A 19,213-nucleotide genomic window follows, 5' to 3' on the forward strand; every position below is an offset into this window, starting at 1 on the left:
TTCTTCTCTGTACCTTGTTCATTCTTTCAAGTCTTCTCTCTCATGACTGAATTTTCAGAAAATAAGATAAGAAGCCTGTTCTTTGCTTCATGATGTTGAGTGCAAGTTGGTGACCAATGAGATGGATACTACTTGGTGATTTCATTCTTCATGTGGAAGATGTTTTTTCTCTATTGGTTCAAAATTTCATGGATGCTATAGCAACCATGTAACTGTCCCAAGTTGTAGAATCCACATAAAAGGCCAGGTGCACTCTAGATCTGGGATGAAATCTTGACTCCACTGCAGTCAATAGTAAAACTGCCAGAGGCTTCAGTGGAATCAGGATTTTACTCCTGGTGTTTGGCTTGGAAGTGGAAATATGCAGGAGAGGTATTCCCCTGTCATGAATTGAGCACTGTGCTTTGGTTTGAGGTTGGGCACACCTTTCCTGACAGCACAAAAAAAAATCTGCTTTTAAAGATCCACCACTAGAACTTGATACAGCCACTGAGTTTCCAGACATGATTTTAAATAATCATCTTTTATCTTTCACTATCAATACAGATAGCCCCTAAATGCCCTGTCTGCCGGCTTCATGCTCACAGGTCATCATCATTTACAGATGATCTGCTCCTGGTGAAGACGTGATAGGGAAGACAACAAGAGCTATTGAAGGAAGTCTCGTGATGAATCTAAATTATTACCACACAGATTTTTTTTTAAGATCACTTGCTGTAGCTGTGCAAAAAAGAGGGAGAAGGGTTTCTTCACTTATCCCCACAGATCTACAGAGAGAAGAACTGCTCAATGTACTTGGCAGCTTTGTGAATATTAGCACTCTCCACTACATCATGGAGTCTAGTTTTACTCACTCTGAAATATTTTCATGTTAATTTATGGACAAAATTGCCTAGATCTGGACCTAGCCATCTACTGCTGCGGAAACAGTACAATGTCTTGAGGGAGCAAACGTGAAGTCTTCTCTGTTTGAGTTTCAGCCAGTGTTGCTCACTACTCATTGAGCGGAGATGCTACATGAGTGGGTTCCAACTCCAGCCTGTGAATTAGACTCATGTCTTTTCAGGCCAGTGAAGTCCTGTAGAAAAGTACTGGGTTCACTGTTGGAGGATGCTGTTATGGAGTCCATACTGGGAGAACATGGTGTGAAAAAGTGTGATAGAGGTTCTTCCAGCAGCCATTGTGAAACTTTCAATTCTAGAATTAACTTTTGATGATGATAACCTGGCTATCCACTCTCACCCACCCTGGCACCCACTCTCTGTATTATAGGGAAGATCAGTGCAAAGGTTTGGCTGGAATAATATTGCAATTTCTTGAGCCCTCAGATTTCCTTGACCCCCAGCCAACTGGGCTTTGTTCTTCCTCTAGATTAGAAACTGCTTTGATTGTGTTAGTTGATGATCTCCTAGCAACAGGGAAAGCATGTTCATGATGATTCTTGTAGATGCATCAGCAACTTTTGAGTCCATTGCCCATAAGGTTTCAATAACTTGCTTGCAGACCAACTAGTGAATGACTCCATTTTTATCTTTCTTGAGATACAAATGGGCATTTGTCCTTTCCCCCAATGACACTCTCCAGCAGGGTACCACAGAGATCTATACCGTCACTTCTCCTGTTCAGTGTTTATATAGTACTTAAAGAAAAACAATTCCTTATGTTGGGACATTGGTCAGAGATAAATTGCAAGCAAAAACTCTGCAGAAATATGAGAGGAACTTCTTTTAAAGACGGAGAAGGGGGAAGGAAAGAGGCAATATGGTTTAGTGAACAGAGCATTGAACTGAGCCTCAGGAGGTCATGAGCCCTGGGTTCTATTTGCACCTCTATCATCAACCAGATGAATGACTTGGGCAAATCACTTCTCTTTTCTGTACCTATTTCCCCTCCCACACTTTGACTGTCTTGCATTATTCTACTGTAATTTCTTTGGAGTAGGGTCTGTCTCTTATTGAATATATGCATAGCACTTAGCACAATGGGGCATGTAGGGTCTACTGTAATAAAATAATAATAATGCCTTTGACATGCACAAGAAAGGAGAAAAAAGAAAGTCACTAACCTTATAGTAACTGGAGGTTCTTCAAGATGTGTGGTTCCTATCTGTGGGTACGCATGTGTAGAATGGGGGGGAAGCAGATGTGAAAGCTGATAGAGTAAGATACAGCCCTAGATCGGTTTAAAAATCCCCTGAGAGCATATACCTTGATCTTGGACTCTTTCCACTATGGCAAGAAAGAGTCTGGAAGATTTTCTGACTGGCTTTGTGCTTTGTAGGTAAAAGGCTAAGGGGTCATCTCACACTGAGGGAATGAAGTCTCTTCAGGTCTTCAGATTCATATAGTTTCAGAAAAAAACACAGGTAAGTGGACTGACTGATTCGGGTGCAACTTCAAATAACTTTGGGAGTGAACTTAGGGTGTAAAACACAATAAAACTCTGTCTCCATTGAATATAGCTGTTCAAAGGGTTGCTTGGTGAGCACCAAAAAAACCAAGATTTAAGTCCTGTTGATGAGTAGGCTTCTTTACTGGTGTAAAGGTTCTAACTTGACCCTTCCAGAATCTGATAATCAGTGGGTGAACGATACTGAGTAACCATGAGAAGGGGGGTGCAGTGAGGTGGACCCATAAAACGCTGATGGAAAGACTAGCTGTTTTGAGGAAAAGACGATAGTCCAGAAAAAAGGGGAACCCACACCCCCTGGAGATACGAGTTTTTGTTGTGCACAGATAGAGAAATGCTTCCACTTAGCTGAGCAGAATTTCGGCTTTATCTACACTACCACTTTTGTCGGTACAAGATTCACCAGCAAAGGTGCTAGTGTGGACAGTGCTATGTCAGCAGGAGAGCCTGTCCTGCCAACATACCGAACACCGCTCATTGCGGGTGGTTTAATTATGCCAGCAGGAGAGCTCTCTCCTGCTGGCAGAGAGTGGCTACATGGGAAACCTTACAGTGGCACAGCTGTAAGGCCTGTAGTGTAGACAGTCTAACTAGTGGAATCTTTTTGACTGTTAGTAAGGAAGTTTTGCATGGCTTCAGAGCATGAACATCCTAAAGTTGACAACCATCCAAAAACCACACCCTGAAATGGAATGCTTGGGGGTTGGGATACTTGATTCTGCTCCCACCGGGTCAGGAGATTGTAAAAGGGCTGAATATTGATTGGTGACCACAAAAAAAATGCATAGGAGACATGGGAACAAAAATTGTCTGGGCCAGGTCGGGGCCATGAGGATGACTCATGCCCTGTCCTGGTACATTTTCCATAAGACTTGAGTTAGGAGTTACAAAGGAGGGAAGGCATAGTTCAGATGATCTGACCACGGAAGGAGGAGAGTGTCATCTTGAGAAAATGCCCTAAGGCTTCTCTTGAGCAGCTGCACTACTTGTTCATTTGAGAGGCATACCGGTCCCTTGTGTGGGTTCCCCAGAGAGCAAAAATACTGTTTACTGTGGAGTCATGTAGCTCCCACTTGTGGTCAATAACAGTGCCTGCTGAGGGAGTCCACCAGCACATTTTTATTCCCTGCCAACAGGGAGATTTGATTGCTGATGCAACAATTCCATAAATGGACTGCTTCTGTACACAGGGAACTAGATCTCGCTCCTCCCTTCTTGTTGCTGTAAAAGACAGTCATAATCTTGTCCAACATTATGAGGACATGGTGACCTTGGATGAATGGGAGAAATGCTTTGCAACCCTCTTAGACTGCCTGCAACTCCAGAATGTTGATGTACATCCTAGCCTCTCAGGATATCCGAGTACTCTGCACTGTGTGGCTGCCCATATGGGCTCCGCAGCCTAAAAGGAGGCATTTGTAAAGATCGTTCTGTCTAGTGAGGGAGAAAGGAAGGGAATGTCTCTGCATACTTGATGAGAATTTGTCCATCTTAGTAGAGATGATGTTACTTGTTGGGGACTGTTACTATGGTGTTCGTGGACTGCTTAGTGATTGCACTGTTTGAAGCCATGCCTGCAGGCAATGAAGATGGAGCCTGACAAATTGCATGACAGAAGTGCATGAAGCTGTGTCCCCCAAGAGAGAGAGACAAATTCTGATTGATGGTGAAGGTTGTTCATGACCTGATATATGAGGTTGTTCATCACTTGGAACTTGTCCAAGGACAGACAAGCTCTTGCTGTGATTGAATTTAGGGACACTCTGATACAGTCTAAAATCTGTATTGGAGCGAGGACAGAGACTTTTGAGTTTACACTGACTCCTAGGGAAGGGAGGAGCTGAAGCATTGACAAAGTTGACTTGTACGCTTCTTGATGATGTGCCTTGGCAACGAGAAGCCAGTTGTTGAGACAGGAGAAGAAGATGAAGACACGATACTTGATATAGGCTGCTCTATTAAAAAGACCTTGGTAAAGACTCTAGGTGTGGTAGGGCCAAATGGGAGCACTCTGCATTAAAAATGGTTGGAGCCAACTATGAACCCGAGTAAAAGTCAGTGAGTGAGGTCAATGTCCACATGAAAATATGCATCCTTTACCAAGAGCTATAAACCACATGCCCTTTTCCAGGGATGGGATTATAAATCCCAGTATCACCACGTGATTGCTCCTTGCTGCAGGAGGGATTCTACTTCTGTTTGAGAATCTCCCCATGAGAATGGACCTCAAAAAGGGGCAGGGATGGGGCTTTGGAGGGGACAGGCAGGTAAATTTGATTGCATAGCTGGAATGTGTGGGAATCAACAGATGGTGGCATCATTGGTTTGCAGCTCTTGAACTCCCAACCAATATATCTTTTAGCCAGGAATTGGGGGTTGGGATAATGATTCCGCCATAGTAGGTACAGGGAAATGGGACTTCTGAACCCTTTGCCTCTTATGGGGTGGCTCATACGATTGCCGGTGGTAAAACTGTTGAGCCATTGGGCGAGGTTTGTATGATTGCCTGTGGCATTTTCTCTTCAGGATAGAGTATATATGCCCAGGGAATGGAGGGTATGGAGTCCTTTACAGTATGTAAGGACTCATCCATCTTTTGGCTGAAAAGATTATTTCCTTCAAAGGGCAGATCCTCACGGTGTTCTGGACTTGGGAAACCCCAAAATGGGAAGCTATGATTCACGGCACATCACAAGGGCAGTTGCCATTGATCTTGAAGATGCATCTGCTGCATCTACTGCTGACTGATAAGCAGTCCTGGCAATTAACTCACCTTGTTGCAGAAGCTTGTTTCTTCTTTACATCAAAGCCCTATCAGACTTCTACCACTTCCTATACCCATCCTTGAGAATGCTCTGTTCATAGACCACTGAACTTGAGTTTAAAAATCTCTCTCTCACATCCTTTAGATTGCAGGGGAGTTTGTCTATGTTATGCAGAACAGAGGAGACTCAAATGTGCTTCATGAGTAATCAAATAAAAAATCCTGCCTTTTTCTTTTTTACTTGTAATTATACTTACTCTACACATTTCAGGCTTTTTAAATATACTGACAACTGTTCTTATTCCCTCTTTTTGTAACTACTGTACTCATGGATGGTACATAGCTTTATCACATCATCAGTATTTTCCATAGTGCAAAAACATCCAGTCATTTCACAAATGAAATCTGATGGGGGAATAAACTGGTTTCATCTTAAAATGTGTGCTTCCTTAATCATTCACCAGCAGCATTCTTTCAATGAAAGATGGGTCTTTAAAACAATTTATTATACTATAAAGCCTTTTCCTTTTTGTTAGCAGTTCCATACACACACTGGTGGTAATTGCACTTATTTATATGTGGTAGCAGCAGGATTATGCCCGGATACAGCAGTGTTTTACAGTAATCATGGGAATAGCATCTTTTATCCAGACCTCTTTAAAATACATCACACATATGATGACCCTTAGAAATAAACTGAAAGACAGACATTTTTGCAGTGTGCTTATAGCAACGTAAAACCTTGGATTTTCCTGGCCCCCTCATATTTTCCTCTGTCAAAGACCTGTTTTCTCATACATATTAACCTATGGGCTATAACCCCTTATTGCTATAATTCTGTTTTTAAAGTGGAGTTGTGATGGTAAGAACAGTGCCTGTTTAAAGTGGCTAACATACTGTGTGTATACATTTCCTGTATAAGGTAATGCGATGAGATTCCAGTGCCCTGCACAGTAACTAAATAACCATAAATCATCTGTCATGCATATGCAAAATTGTCCCTCTAAGCACCTTATTAATTATTTCAAAGATATGTAGAGGTCACCACTCACAGAAGTTTCTGTGCATGAAGCCTCATTAATACAAGACACCATACAGAGAGATGGGATACATTTTTTTGCCATTAAGCAAGGGCAGAGAGAGTATAATTTGTATTTTTTTTTATTTTAATGACCAGTATAATACGGCCACCTTTTATCTGCAAATTCTTTGTCTCAGCTAATATAGGGGCTGCTATTCTGAGCAGCTAATTCTATCAACATACTGGAGTTCTAGTAATCAGAGCAGTAGTCCTCGATGTTGCCTATTTTCAACTGGCATGGTGCTGCATGATGCTAGATAGTAGCTAGGCATTAAAGAATTAATTTCATTCTTCTAAAAAAATCACAACGATAAATTTAGTAAAATAATTGAGTGATGCTATATCATTTTCAAAGTGATATATCATAGATCATAAGCTGACATAACCTGCCTTCTAACACTGTATTGTCTCTGGTTAAGTCACTCATGCAACAGACACCAGATAAACAGTGGTATGACCAGGCAAAGTAAATGTGTAGTAACGCTCCACCTTTCAGAGTATGTCAGCAAGTGATTCAACTTATCTGAGAAGCGTTGTTCATCGAAAATCCATGCCATAGATCTTTGCCTACTCAAATTATTATGCGAATATGGTAACACTGATCTTGTCAGTCACAGTGATCCTTTGATGCAATTGCTGCTATTTATTTTTATTTTATTGTGTGTGGTATTTTGACCTCTAGATTAATATCTTTTATTGAATCAAAAATCTGCTATGTCTGTGTATTCCCCAGATAAAAATCAGAACAGTGAGTCAAATGTTAATGGAAACTTCAGGCTATGTTCATTATGTTACCAATATTTTTCAAAAACCCTGCAATGAAGGGAACTAATTTGCACATGCAAATAACCTAAATAAGCTTAATTACAAGACTAAGCCCAACTTTACAGTTCTAGGGCATGCTTTAGATAAATGAAGTAAATTTTAAGTAATTCCATTTTTATTTGAAAGTGGACAACTGAAATAATACTTAGAGAAGAGTGAAGCTGTGACATTAATGTTTCCCCATATACAATACCATAAATATGTCTAGAGAGCGAATTTGTTACTTTTAAAATATGTGTGCAATGACACAGTATAAGGATTTGACCTTTATAAAAAAGTATTTGTTTGTGTGCACTTAATAGTTGTTTATCTTATCACAATATTGGTCTCATTACACTAAAAGTGGGTTAGTTCCATATTCCTGTTAGAGATCAGCCCAAACCAAACCTCAGATCTCAATACTCTAAACTTCGATGAATTTCAGATCTAGCTTTTTGTGTTGGGTTAATTCCTGGTAGTCAGAAGTGGACAAATATAGAGTGGATAAAGTAGATAAATAATAATCTATTAGTGTGCACAATGGCAACTGTTTTACTTGAGAGGAAATAATTTCTGGGTCTTCATAGATGCAAGCTAGAAAAAGTTGAGTCAAACATATCTATATTTTCCTAAGGATTAAATATGAAATTTATACAGTAGTGTATTGTTTAATAAGCACTGCCATGATGTTTGGAAATCAACATCAAAGGTTACTGTTCTGTATTTTTCTACTTGAATTTACAGTTGGTGAAAGGTACTGGATTGACAGCTCTAGTGGCTGAAGTCTGCATTGCTCAAAGAAACAGCAGCTAACAGCATGTTTTCCAACATTGCCCCACAGTTTTGATGGACTATCTATAAGAGGAAAGAGGTAGTCAGTCACCAAGGCCCAGATTTTAAAAGGTATTTAAGCACCTAAAAATTGGAGCTAGATGCCTAAGCGCTTCTGAAGATCCCCACCTGGGGCTCAGATTGGGTTTATGATTTGGAGATGAAGAGGCTCTAAATTCTATTTGTACAGGTTGACTAGGGAGTTTTCCTGGGCAAGCAGGACTAATACGACCAGCTTCTATAGAATCCAAAGTTTCATTAAAAAACCCTGTATAGTTCTAGACCTTTTGCAGGGCTGTCAACTCCCATGATTCTATCACGAGTCCCAAGATATGTGATGTTATTCTTGAATCCACAGCTCATAGAATCATGCAATTATATGAGAATCTCAGTTTCCAGGGTTGCGGTTTGTTTGTTTTTTTAAGTAAGTTTCTAGTGTATAGTGTGAAGGAATAGGCTAATATACCTTTAAATAGTTTATGAGCACTCTAGTGGTGCTCACTATGTTTTGTGTAATATCAGCCAGCAGAGCCAGCCAGGGAAGCAATGTGTATGTAGCTAGGCCTTCCATGTTTGTGCATATTTATTGAACACAAGTATTTAGGGTCCAGCTGTGCCTATATGGTTCCTTTCTACTATTTTTGTTGGGTCAAAAGCAAAAGATACAACACTAAACTTCATGGTTACAGAAAAAAGCTTGAAAATGTGACCTCAGTACATCCTGAAGTCTCAAAAACCAACAAGGGAAGAAAAAGAAAAATAATGTATTATTATTATTAATCTCATGATTTTTGAACCCTTAGGGTTGGTAATACTGTCGTGAAGAGTATCTTTAGAACAGTAAAAAGAGTGTAACCAATACTGTGGTTGAGGACGGGTGGGAACCCAGCAGCTATTGTTATACTATCAGGCCTGTAGGGGAGCTATATGCATGCTGCCTCAGTTGGGCAGCCGAGCTGTCACTGCTCCCACTGAATCTTTCAGGCTCCCACTACTTTAGACAAAGCCTGTTCCCGCCTTGCCCCTTAGCCAGCTGAGGCAAGGCCCTGAGCACTTGTACTCTACCTCTGTGCATCTTCCTCCCATGCCTTCCCTCAGATCCCTCCTACCACTCAGCTCTAGCAGTATCCACCCCACACCTAGAGAAGGGAGCAGAAGATACTTAGCCCCTTATCTCCAGGTAGGGAACAAAAATCACAGATTTACTGGTGTCCTCTCAAAGCAAGGGAACAAGTAGAGCAGAACCCCTGGACTGAGAAAGTGGTGCTGCAAGATGTGTGGGAAGTGCCTAGCACATTTTGGGTATAACAGCAATCAAATACATACATACAATGATGCAGCTAGGAGCAGAGGTGAAGAGCCATCAGGTGAGAACATCAGGGCTGAATCTGGGGAAGTGCTACAGGAGTAAGAAGTCTGACTGAGGGAAAGGGCTGAGCTGGCTGCTACAGCTTTGAAGAGCTGCTACTGAGGTAAATGATTAATTTGGGGAGCAAATGGAAGAACTGGGAAGGGAACTGATGTCCTGAGAGAGGAAGAGGAAAAAAATAACTGATTAATTTGTATGTGGGGCAGGGAACTGATTAATTTGTGGGGGAAGGAGGCAGGGGGACAGAGTAATATTGAATATCCAGACATCATCATGGTAAAAACCAAGGGAGAACAAATCATCTTAACAAAACTGCAGTAGATCTGTTATTTATTTGGGGGTGAAGAAAGGGAAGCTTGTTATGCAATAGCAGATGAGGTTACCATGTATAAAATGAGACTTGGCTAAAAAACAAAAGCAGCATATGCATGGTCATGAAATGTGAACTTGTGGCCATTGCTAAGATGCTGTTGAAATAATTAAAAGCAGCTGAAAATACAGACAATCTGAATTGTTTTTAATTCTTGTAGATTTAGTATCTTTGACGCATGCCCTGATGTAGAATGTCACTCTCTTAAGAAATATTCACAATTATTCTTCCATCTGTTGATATGAAATGTATTAGCTATTCGCTCTAACAGCCAATGCAAATCCATTTTACTTGCAGCTTGTAAAGTGAAGGGAAGGTAATTTACAAAATAAATTCTAGTGAAGTCCTACACAGCAACTTTGTCAGAGCCTTACTCTCTATGTGACAATGTGATAGATTCAACTTCTTGTCTCTGATCTGCCAAAACAGATCTTTGAGATTCAATATAAATCATCTTATTCTACATAAGCCAAACTTCACTTCCTAGTCAGGTACAGTAGATAACAACACATTCCTTGGATCATCTGTATTTCATTCTATGTAGTGGCAATTAGTAGAGATAACTTCATCAATCAGAAAGCTATTTGAAATTCTTATTACAGTACTTTTCTTATTAGCACTTGAAGATAGGTCAAGAAAGTTAACTTATTTGACTCAAAAGAAGAGATGTAGAAGACATCAAAGATTTATTTATTTATTTTTGGCTACAGCCTATTGTGATCATCCGTTAGCTTTAGGATGATGACATACTAATGTGAAAAACTTATGCACTTGCTCATAAAAGAAATGCCCTTTAGAATCAAGTTAATACTCCAAACCCAGTTCACATGCAAAGCAAGAAGGGCCATTTCAATAACAAATATATTTTCCGTCAGATGAAACAACTACTAATACACATTATAATTCCATAGATATATTTAAAAAAATAACACGCACAAAACCCCATAATTTGATTTGAAATCAACAGTATTTTTCTGCAGGTTAGGGCAAGCAGAATTAAAAACAACAAACAAAAAAAACCCCCAAACTTACCAACACATGGGAGAGAGTAGCCAAGCACAGGGTCATGGATGAATTTGCGATCATTCAGCATAGTCACACAGTATAAATGGAAGCAGTCTAGGCAAATGACATGGCGATGCAAGCACTGGAACACCAGCACAGGACTTCTGTTAAAAATACCCAAAACAATGCAATGCTACGTTATTGTACCCAATATTGTCTAGACCAACTATTCCAAAATATTTCAGTTTAAAAATTCAGTTACCAACTTATTAATATCTGGTTAGATAGAATCATATGCCAGCATGGCATTTTGAAGAGATTTAAAGTAGATAAAAATCGGTCAGAGGCAAGGGAGATGAGATAGACTTTCACTGGAAATTTGAAGAAAGGTGAAGGATCAAATAGGCAAAGAAAAATAAATAAAGAGAGCTGCTCAAATGAGCAGACACTCCAGAAGACTCTCTCACAAACAGGGTAAGACCATGTATAGGAGAGCCAAGAGGCTAGTGTAGAGAAGGGGAGGGAGAGGAAATGGGATTATAGAGGGATAATCTGAGAGGTAGGCTAAAGAAAGTATCTGAAAGAGTTTACACCCTGCCCTCACACCCCGAAAAAGAGGGCCGGTCTTGTAGTAGCATTACTGGCCACTGCCACGTGATAGCAAGGGCACTGCACTAGTGACAATGACTAGAAGAATTCTGCATGCAGAGTTCAGAGGCAGGCAGAATACCTATGGAGGTGCAGAGGGAGAGCACTCAGGACAATTTAGAAGCAGCAGCTTCTCCCAGTGGTGGGGCCAGCCCCAGAAACGGCACAAGCAGCAAACATAGCTGCTGCACCAGCAGGGCAGGGAACACTGTGGTCTAATCAGAACCACTCCCAGTGCCCCTTCCAGGACTCAAACATTGGAGTGTGGATCAGCATTCCAGGAGATAACAGCTTGAACGTGCTTTTGAAAAATTACAATATAATTTTGTTTTTATTGCCCAGACACTTCTGGGATGGGCACCCGAAAATGTATATAACAGCAGAAACAATAAATCATACATTATGACTTCCATACAGGCTATAGCCAGAATATCTTACAATTAAAATTTTCTACAGCAAGATATAAATTAAAGAAAATCACTATCCATATATATAACCACAGAAATCACTAACAATAGTCTTCTGAATGGCAGGAAGAAAGTTCTGAGACTACTAGCATAAATTAACTAAAGACACCTTTTGGTGGATCTACCTTCATTGTCAATTCTGAAGTAACAACTGTGACAGATTTTGCAACCCTATGCAGTGACTTTGGAGACAACTGTATTAAAATTTATGAATGATTTATATATGATTGTATTCCATTCCATGGGAGCAACTCTACGAATGAAACAACAGGAGTGGGTGATTATAAGGCAAGTCACTGAGACTAAACAACTCCAGAGAAGTTCTCCCCCATGGGGTAGTTTGCATATACTGGTTGAGGCTGCGTTTTCCAGAGGCTAGGAAACAAAGAAAGGGTTTGATATAAAAGGATGAGCTTGAACTCATTTGTGGCCTTCTTTCTGATCCAGCAAATGGACAGGACCTTCTTCTCCATGGGAGCCTCAAACCTTAGGGAAGGGCTGGAAAAACATTGGCCTAGTAGGGCCACTGAAGACTGACAGGTGACCTCCGATAAGATTTTAGCATGCGTATAGGGACTTATCGTTTTTTCTTGGTTTCTTCTGCAACGCTATTCCCATAATAAAAATGTGCTTGCTTAGAAAGAGCAGTAATGGCTGGCAAAAAACACTGTCCATGGCTTTTGGAAAGAAAGCAACACACAGGCACCAGTGGTTATGCAGACCGTCTTGCTGGGAATATCACAGTGTAAGGCAGGGAATTGTGCAGCTTTAACCCCACCCCGGTCAGAAGAAAGTGGGACAAGGGTCCCTGTCCAGAGACAGGTGATGGCTGGAGATCTGAGACCTGACTAGGCACTTCTGGAGTTGCCCGCAGAGGGGAGAATACAGGTGCAGTTACCTTGAAACTGTGTTAGCAACTATATCCTTTGATAAAGTTATTCCCTACATAGGGGTTGTGCACTACTTCTTGCCTGTCTTTGGCACCAGAGCATTATTGCCCACCCTAAGCATTCAAAAATCAAGAGTCAGGCCCTCAAAACCATGAGATTACCATGCAAATCATGAAAAAAATTGTTCTTTTATTTGCCTTCTGGGTTGGTTTGTTGGGGGTTGTTGGTTTTTTTTGGTGGTTTGCTGTATTTTTTTAAGCTTTTTTGGTGTACTTGGGACACATTTTCAAGCTTTCCTCTTCAACTATAAGGACTAGAAACATACTTTAAAAAAATAAAAGGTAAGATTTTCAATTATTCCCCTGACCCCAGGAGCTGGGGCTTAAAAAGAAACCCCATCAAATATTGTGACACTTGTGATAAAAACTGCAAGAGTTGGCAACACCTCCATAGCATCTATAATTTTTGCCACAAGATAGTTTGAAACCCCCCGTCTAACATTGAAACACTAGATCGCCATGTCCTCAAAGTGGGTATACAACTGCAAAATGTAATCAATAATAATTTCAGATGCTGTATATAAACGTTTAATCTTTCTTGAAAATAAGCTTCAGAGTCACATACACTGTAGAATTCATGGTAGTGTATTGGTAGCTTTAAAAATATAAGCTCTGTGTTTTAAAGGATTTCATTGAGTAAAGCAGCTTAAAAACTGAATTAAATAAAACCTCTCCCATACTAATACCTTATTAGTTGCCCACTTGCTGTTCTGAATATAATAAATAATAATGATACAAAGACAGCTGCCAGCCAGAATGAGGAGCTGATCCGTGCTCCTCTAACTCTGCCTAGCCCCAAGATCAATAGGGAGAGCTAGAGGAGCACCTATCAGGTCCTTATTCTGTCACAGGGACACCTTTACCACCCCGCTAAATTTGCGGGTGAGGTAGATATCTCAGAGACTTTCTCTCCGGGAAGGAGGATGAGGCAAGATTCCCACCCCTGGAAGCTTCCCATCCTGGGCCATTGGGGATCTTTCCCTTTTAGGGTGTTTGTTGCTGGTGGCCACTACTGTGGTACCTGAGTGTTTTCCAAGTTAGGTGGAGGATTCCTGGACCTGCAACTCTCTTCCCCAGGCTTCAGAGGGAAGGTGGATGGTATGTGTGTGAGAGATCTACATGGGGAGTCCAAAATTAGAGAAGCATCTAAAAATCAGTCCACAAATGAAAACAGTGGAAAATGTATCCTGTATATGATCTCTGAAGGCAATACAACATTTGTGCAATTCTTACTTTTTCTATAAAACGTGAACAAAATTTCAACTTACAGAACTGTATTATGTACGTAAACTAGTCAGTTACTTGTGTAAATTACCTATGGTGCCATAATCTCATTCCCTTGAATTGTGCTGTTCATAACTGCCTTTAAATCAAACAATTCTCCAGAAAGAAAACACATACAAACATTTGTAAAATATGATTTTATAAAAACATTTTTCTTGTTAAAATATGTGATTTTTTCACTGAATCAGAAATACAGCAAACTTTTAAAACTACATACATATAACTCTGGATTCTGATGACATCAGAAATCACTAAAACATCATTTTCATGGATACTATTATGTCGATTGAGATATATGCTTGCAGTCTAAAATACCTATGACATAATGCCTAGATAAACACTTATATAATAGTATATTATAGTCTGGTGCCAGTTTCAGCTGGCATTTGCACTTCCATTAGAACCAAGAATTCACAGAGTATGTATCAGAACTGAATGCTTCTTGGGAGTGAGCAGTGTTTAAAAACAGAAATGGAAGTCTTACTCCTTATGTCAATTAAAAATAAACATGTTGTTGAGATGACATGCCTAGATTCTGGGGTAAGTGGTGAATATACTGAATGCTCCTTTAGAATAACCCCTACAACTGCCTTTGTGTCTGATTAAATGAGGCTTCACCCTGAGGTAGAACGCTGACTTAGCTTAAGAAGCAGGAAAAATTAGAACATATTGTAATGAGGCTTCTTGGCCTTAAACCTATTTCCTAAATTACTGATACCTCCTAACTTTATCCTCTTGGTCTGTAGAAGGGGGAAAAGGAACTCTGTTAGGGTATTAATGAAAATAAATCCTTTATTATTCCATTTTCAAATGTTTCATTGTCCACACCCAAATTGGAGATTTCACTAGAAACGTATGTAGTTCTCTTAGTTTTTGTTCATTTATTCCCCAAACAAAATTCCTCTGACATATAAAACCCAAAGTGAGTTCAGTGGGATGTGTGAAATAAAAGTGTTTTCTAATATCAATAATGTAAATCTGAAATAATATATTTCTTAGAAGGTATTCAGTAGTTGGGCTGAGTTACAACTTTATGAAAACAACCTACACAAAAGATATTCCTAACAGCCTGGGATAACATGCCTCTTACCACTCTAGTGCCTCTTACTGCCCCGTCTGGGGATTAACTCGCCACATGGTCTGATGCCCCTTCCTGAGGCTGCTCAGCCCATCATCTCACTCACTCACTCCATGGCCTCTCTCATACTCCTAAAGCGGTGTGCTTTCCTTTTCATGGCTTAACCCTCTGTCCAAGTCACACGGAAATTCCACCCCATCCTACACTATTATCAAAGTCTCCCTTCATACTGTCTCTAACAGTCCCCAAATTGGATGCCCCTTGTAGGGGAACCTGGGCCCACCTTCTATCCAGGGTTCCAATCCAGGACCCTCAACCCAGCACCTCAGATCTTCACTTGCACAGTCCTTACTGCTCTTTCCCTTGACTGCTTCCCATTCTACCTATTACAGATGCCGCCTCCTCCTCCCGCTCCCTTGTATCAGGTATAGGGTTGCCAGGTGTCTGATTTTTGACTGAAACGCCCGGTCAAAAAGGGACCCTGGCAGCTCCAGTCAGCACTGCTGACCGGGCCATCACAAGTCTGGTTGGCGGCGCAGCAGGGCTAAGGCAGGCTCCCTGCCTGCCATGGCTCCACATGGCTCCTGGAAGCAGCGGCATGTCCCTCCTCCAGCTCCTACGCATAGGTGTAACTAGGGGGTGCAGCACTCTGTCCCCACCCCAAGCACCAGCTCCACAGCTCCCATTGACTGATAATCACAACCAACGGGAGCTGCAGGGTCGGCACCTGCAGCCAGGGCAGCATGCAGAGCCGCCTGGCCATGCCTTTGTGTAGGAGCCAGAGGGTGGACATGTTGCTGCTTCTGGAAGCTGCCCGAGGTTAGTGCTGCCCGGAGCCTGCACCCCCTCCCGTGTCCCAAGTCCTGCTCCTGCCCTGATCCCCCTCCCACCCTCCAAACCCCTCGGTCTCAGCCTGGAGCACCCTCCTGCATGCCAAACCCCTCATCCCTGGCTCCACCCCAGAGCCCGCACCTGGAGCCCTCACCTCCTCCTGCATCCCAACCCACTGCCCAGAGCCCCCTCCCGCACCCTGAACTCCTCATTTCTGGCCTCTCCCGGAGCCCTCACCCCCTCCCACAGCCCAAACCCCTGAGCTAGACCAATGAAAATGAGCGAGTGAGTGAAGGTGGGGAGAGCAAGCAACAGTGGAGGGGAATGGAGTGATCAGGAGGAGGGGCTTCAGAGGAGGGGTGGGGCAGGACAAGGGTGTTTGGTTTTCTGAGAGTAGAAAGTTGGCAACCCTAATCAGGTAGTGTGACTACAGGCCCCTGACTACTTGTCCTCCTTCCCTGCTGCCAGTTCCCTGGCTTTCTAGAAACCCCAGCTGTTTTTGCCCAGGTGAGCTTATTTCTCAATTAAGCCTCATTGCATCCTAGCTCCCCTCCAGGTGCAGACTATGACTAATTGACCTTTCTTGCCTATATTACCTCTTCCGGGACCAGTGTGGGTTGAGTGCCCCATCACATGACCTCTCTGTCCACCTATTAGATTTTCCTTTTTAAAAAGAGATGATATTCCTAACACTGAACATTGAAAAGATCCATAATACATCATACTTGTTATTGCGCTAAGGTTGCATGGTTCCTTTGCATTACGTTAGCACTCTGCATTTACTCCAAGGAAACAGAGAAGAGAGTTAACATAAAATGGTTTCTGCTTAGTATGGAAATACTCTGTGGCACAACAGTAATCCTGTTGCAGCTGTTGTCTGCTCTATATATCCCTCCCCCTGCACACACACAAACTGAGCAACAGCAAGACACAGATAATACCAGATACATTGCTATAGAATCCCAGCTAAATGGAGAAAGATATGAAGACTGATCTTGTTTAGATAAGACCCCCACTGGGAAATAAATTGTTCTAGTATATCCCAAAATCTCATGACAGGTGTTATTAATGTACTAAAAGTCAGTGCATTATCTATGAATGTGAGGAGCTACTTAGCATAAGGAATTATTTGCAGACACAACAGTGGATTAAATGAAGCATCTTTCACTGCCACCTTATGAAAACCTTGGGCTAAAAGTTTTTTTTTCCTATTAGTCCTTATCCTTCAGCTTTAGAAAGGACTGTGTGAATTATGTTAAACAGCACACCCCATCTATCAGCCCCTTAAGAAGAAGAAGAAAGCGAGTACCTGATATGGAGCAAGGGGATATAGATAAAGCCAGTAGAAATTTGTGGGGGAAAAAAACAAAACATGTTGATAGAATCTGTGAAAATCCCTGGGGGTCATTTTTAGGTGACAGTTGATTTTTTTCTCACTGCTGTATCAAAATCTTAACCAAATAATAAAAAAATAGCAGCAGATGTCTATATGGCTGACTTTCTGGGATTACACTCAGTGAAGCAAAAATGGCCATGTGGGATTCATTGCTTTGTAATAAGTAAGTCTGAAGGCACATCACAACATTTATCCCCACCCACAAGTGCTATATTTATAAGATGTTCATGAGTTTCTAATTGATTCTTTTATTTTATTTTGGCAGTGTTCTTCTACCTTCAAAGGCTTTCCATATAAACACCATAAAATCATTTTTATTGATAAATGGATCCCCATATACTGCTCCAAAACAAACTTTGTTAACTTACATATAAGTACCATTCAAGAAAAGACAATTACTAAAATTTCTGTTTTTTAAAAACAGAATTATTGGAAATCACAAGCTATGGCTACATATACAATTCTGACACTATCCTAAAACACCCACTTCATTCACACAGACACAGTCATTAACAAGAAATATTCTCTATAACCAGCACCCAAACAATCTTAACTCTGTGCCTGTAAAAGAACACAGTAATTAAAAGCTTAAATAAAACAAATGCTCCACTCATCATAGCTTTCTCTTGGAACTGTATAGAAAAACTAATATAATCCTTTTACTCATGCAAAGATTATACAGTCTGACCTTTCATACGATCACATATAATCCACAAATCCAAGATTTAAACCACTCAAGACTACTTGAATCAGTGAATCTAAAATTTCTTATAGAGCCATCACAATAGTAGATAGGCAAATGTAAATTACAAACTTTTCTTACCAAGAAAAACAAATCCATATACCTCCAGTGAAACAAATATCATTAGAAACAAAGCAACTATTTCTAAAGATATATTTTAAAATAATCAAATTGTTTTTAATGTTCCAACAACTTAATGCTTGGCAGCAGACAGAGATAACAGAAACGAATCATTGCTGCATGTGAGTGATCTCCTATTACATGTACAGTAAACACTAAGGTCAAGAAGCAAGCATTAAAGCAGACTCAGTGACCCAGGAGCTGCAGACAGCAACCTGTGAGCAACAATGCAGACAAGTAGGAACTTACACCAGTGCCAGACACATGAAGTGGGAGCCAAGACCTTACAAGATAAGGACAATGATAAAGAGAGCAAGAAAAAGAAATCTCAGTGAGTGACACATTGTTAGACTGAAGGGAACATCTTTTATGGGAACTCAGGCACCAGTATAACATATTTTCCCCTGTATACCTAACTACTCTGCTTTTCTCTCTCTAGCCAATGCAGTACAAAGCTACAAAAAGTCAGAATATGACAGCAAAACAATTACAATACATATTTATATACATAACATAATACAAACATTTTAATCGTTAAAATAATGAAATTATCTGTTTTCATGTGTTTAATCACTTGCCATGTGACACATCACAAGTCATAAAGTGAAGGTTATGAACAGCTCGAGACATCTATGTGCAAGCCTAAATTTGCTGGCTGTGGTCTTGTAGAAAAACATGTATTCTGATCCACAGCTGTTAACTTAAAGAGGCATTGCCAAGGATATCAGGCCTGAAATGTGACCTACTTTCTTCTCTTTCATCTGTTTACAGAGTTCGTGCTATTTTATATTTGCAGCAATGTGTTTTCCTCCCAATTTTATTATTATTATTATTATTCATATTATTGTAACACCAAGAGCCCTAGGTACAGACCAGGACCCCATTTTATGTTCTTTTATCTAACAGAGACCAGTGCCAGAATACCAGCACTTATAAAGAGCCCAACAATAAGAAACCAGAATACAAAAGTGAGGGATAGGTAAATAAAGACGAGTGCGCGTGATGTCAGGTCTTTGCATAGACTCTGATCTGACACAGCTGCAAGTAACTCAGCTGTGAAGTTTC

The 19,213-nt window shown here is 40.7% G+C and overlaps 1 protein-coding gene across 1 annotated transcript in view; it reads right to left on the reverse strand.

Annotated features, from left to right (window-relative positions):
* PRKN (parkin RBR E3 ubiquitin protein ligase) overlaps positions 1-19,213 on the reverse strand; it is a 1,223,721-nt gene that overhangs the window by 409,427 nt on the left and 795,081 nt on the right. Inside the window, exon 7 of the mRNA XM_074948732.1 lies at positions 10,661-10,797. Within this exon, the coding sequence (XP_074804833.1) occupies positions 10,661-10,797 (137 nt within the window). The remainder of the gene's footprint in view (positions 1-10,660; positions 10,798-19,213) is intronic.

Source organism: Natator depressus, chromosome 3 (assembly GCF_965152275.1).
Source record: "Natator depressus isolate rNatDep1 chromosome 3, rNatDep2.hap1, whole genome shotgun sequence".
In the NCBI taxonomy this organism is placed as follows: Eukaryota; Metazoa; Chordata; order Testudines; family Cheloniidae; genus Natator; species Natator depressus.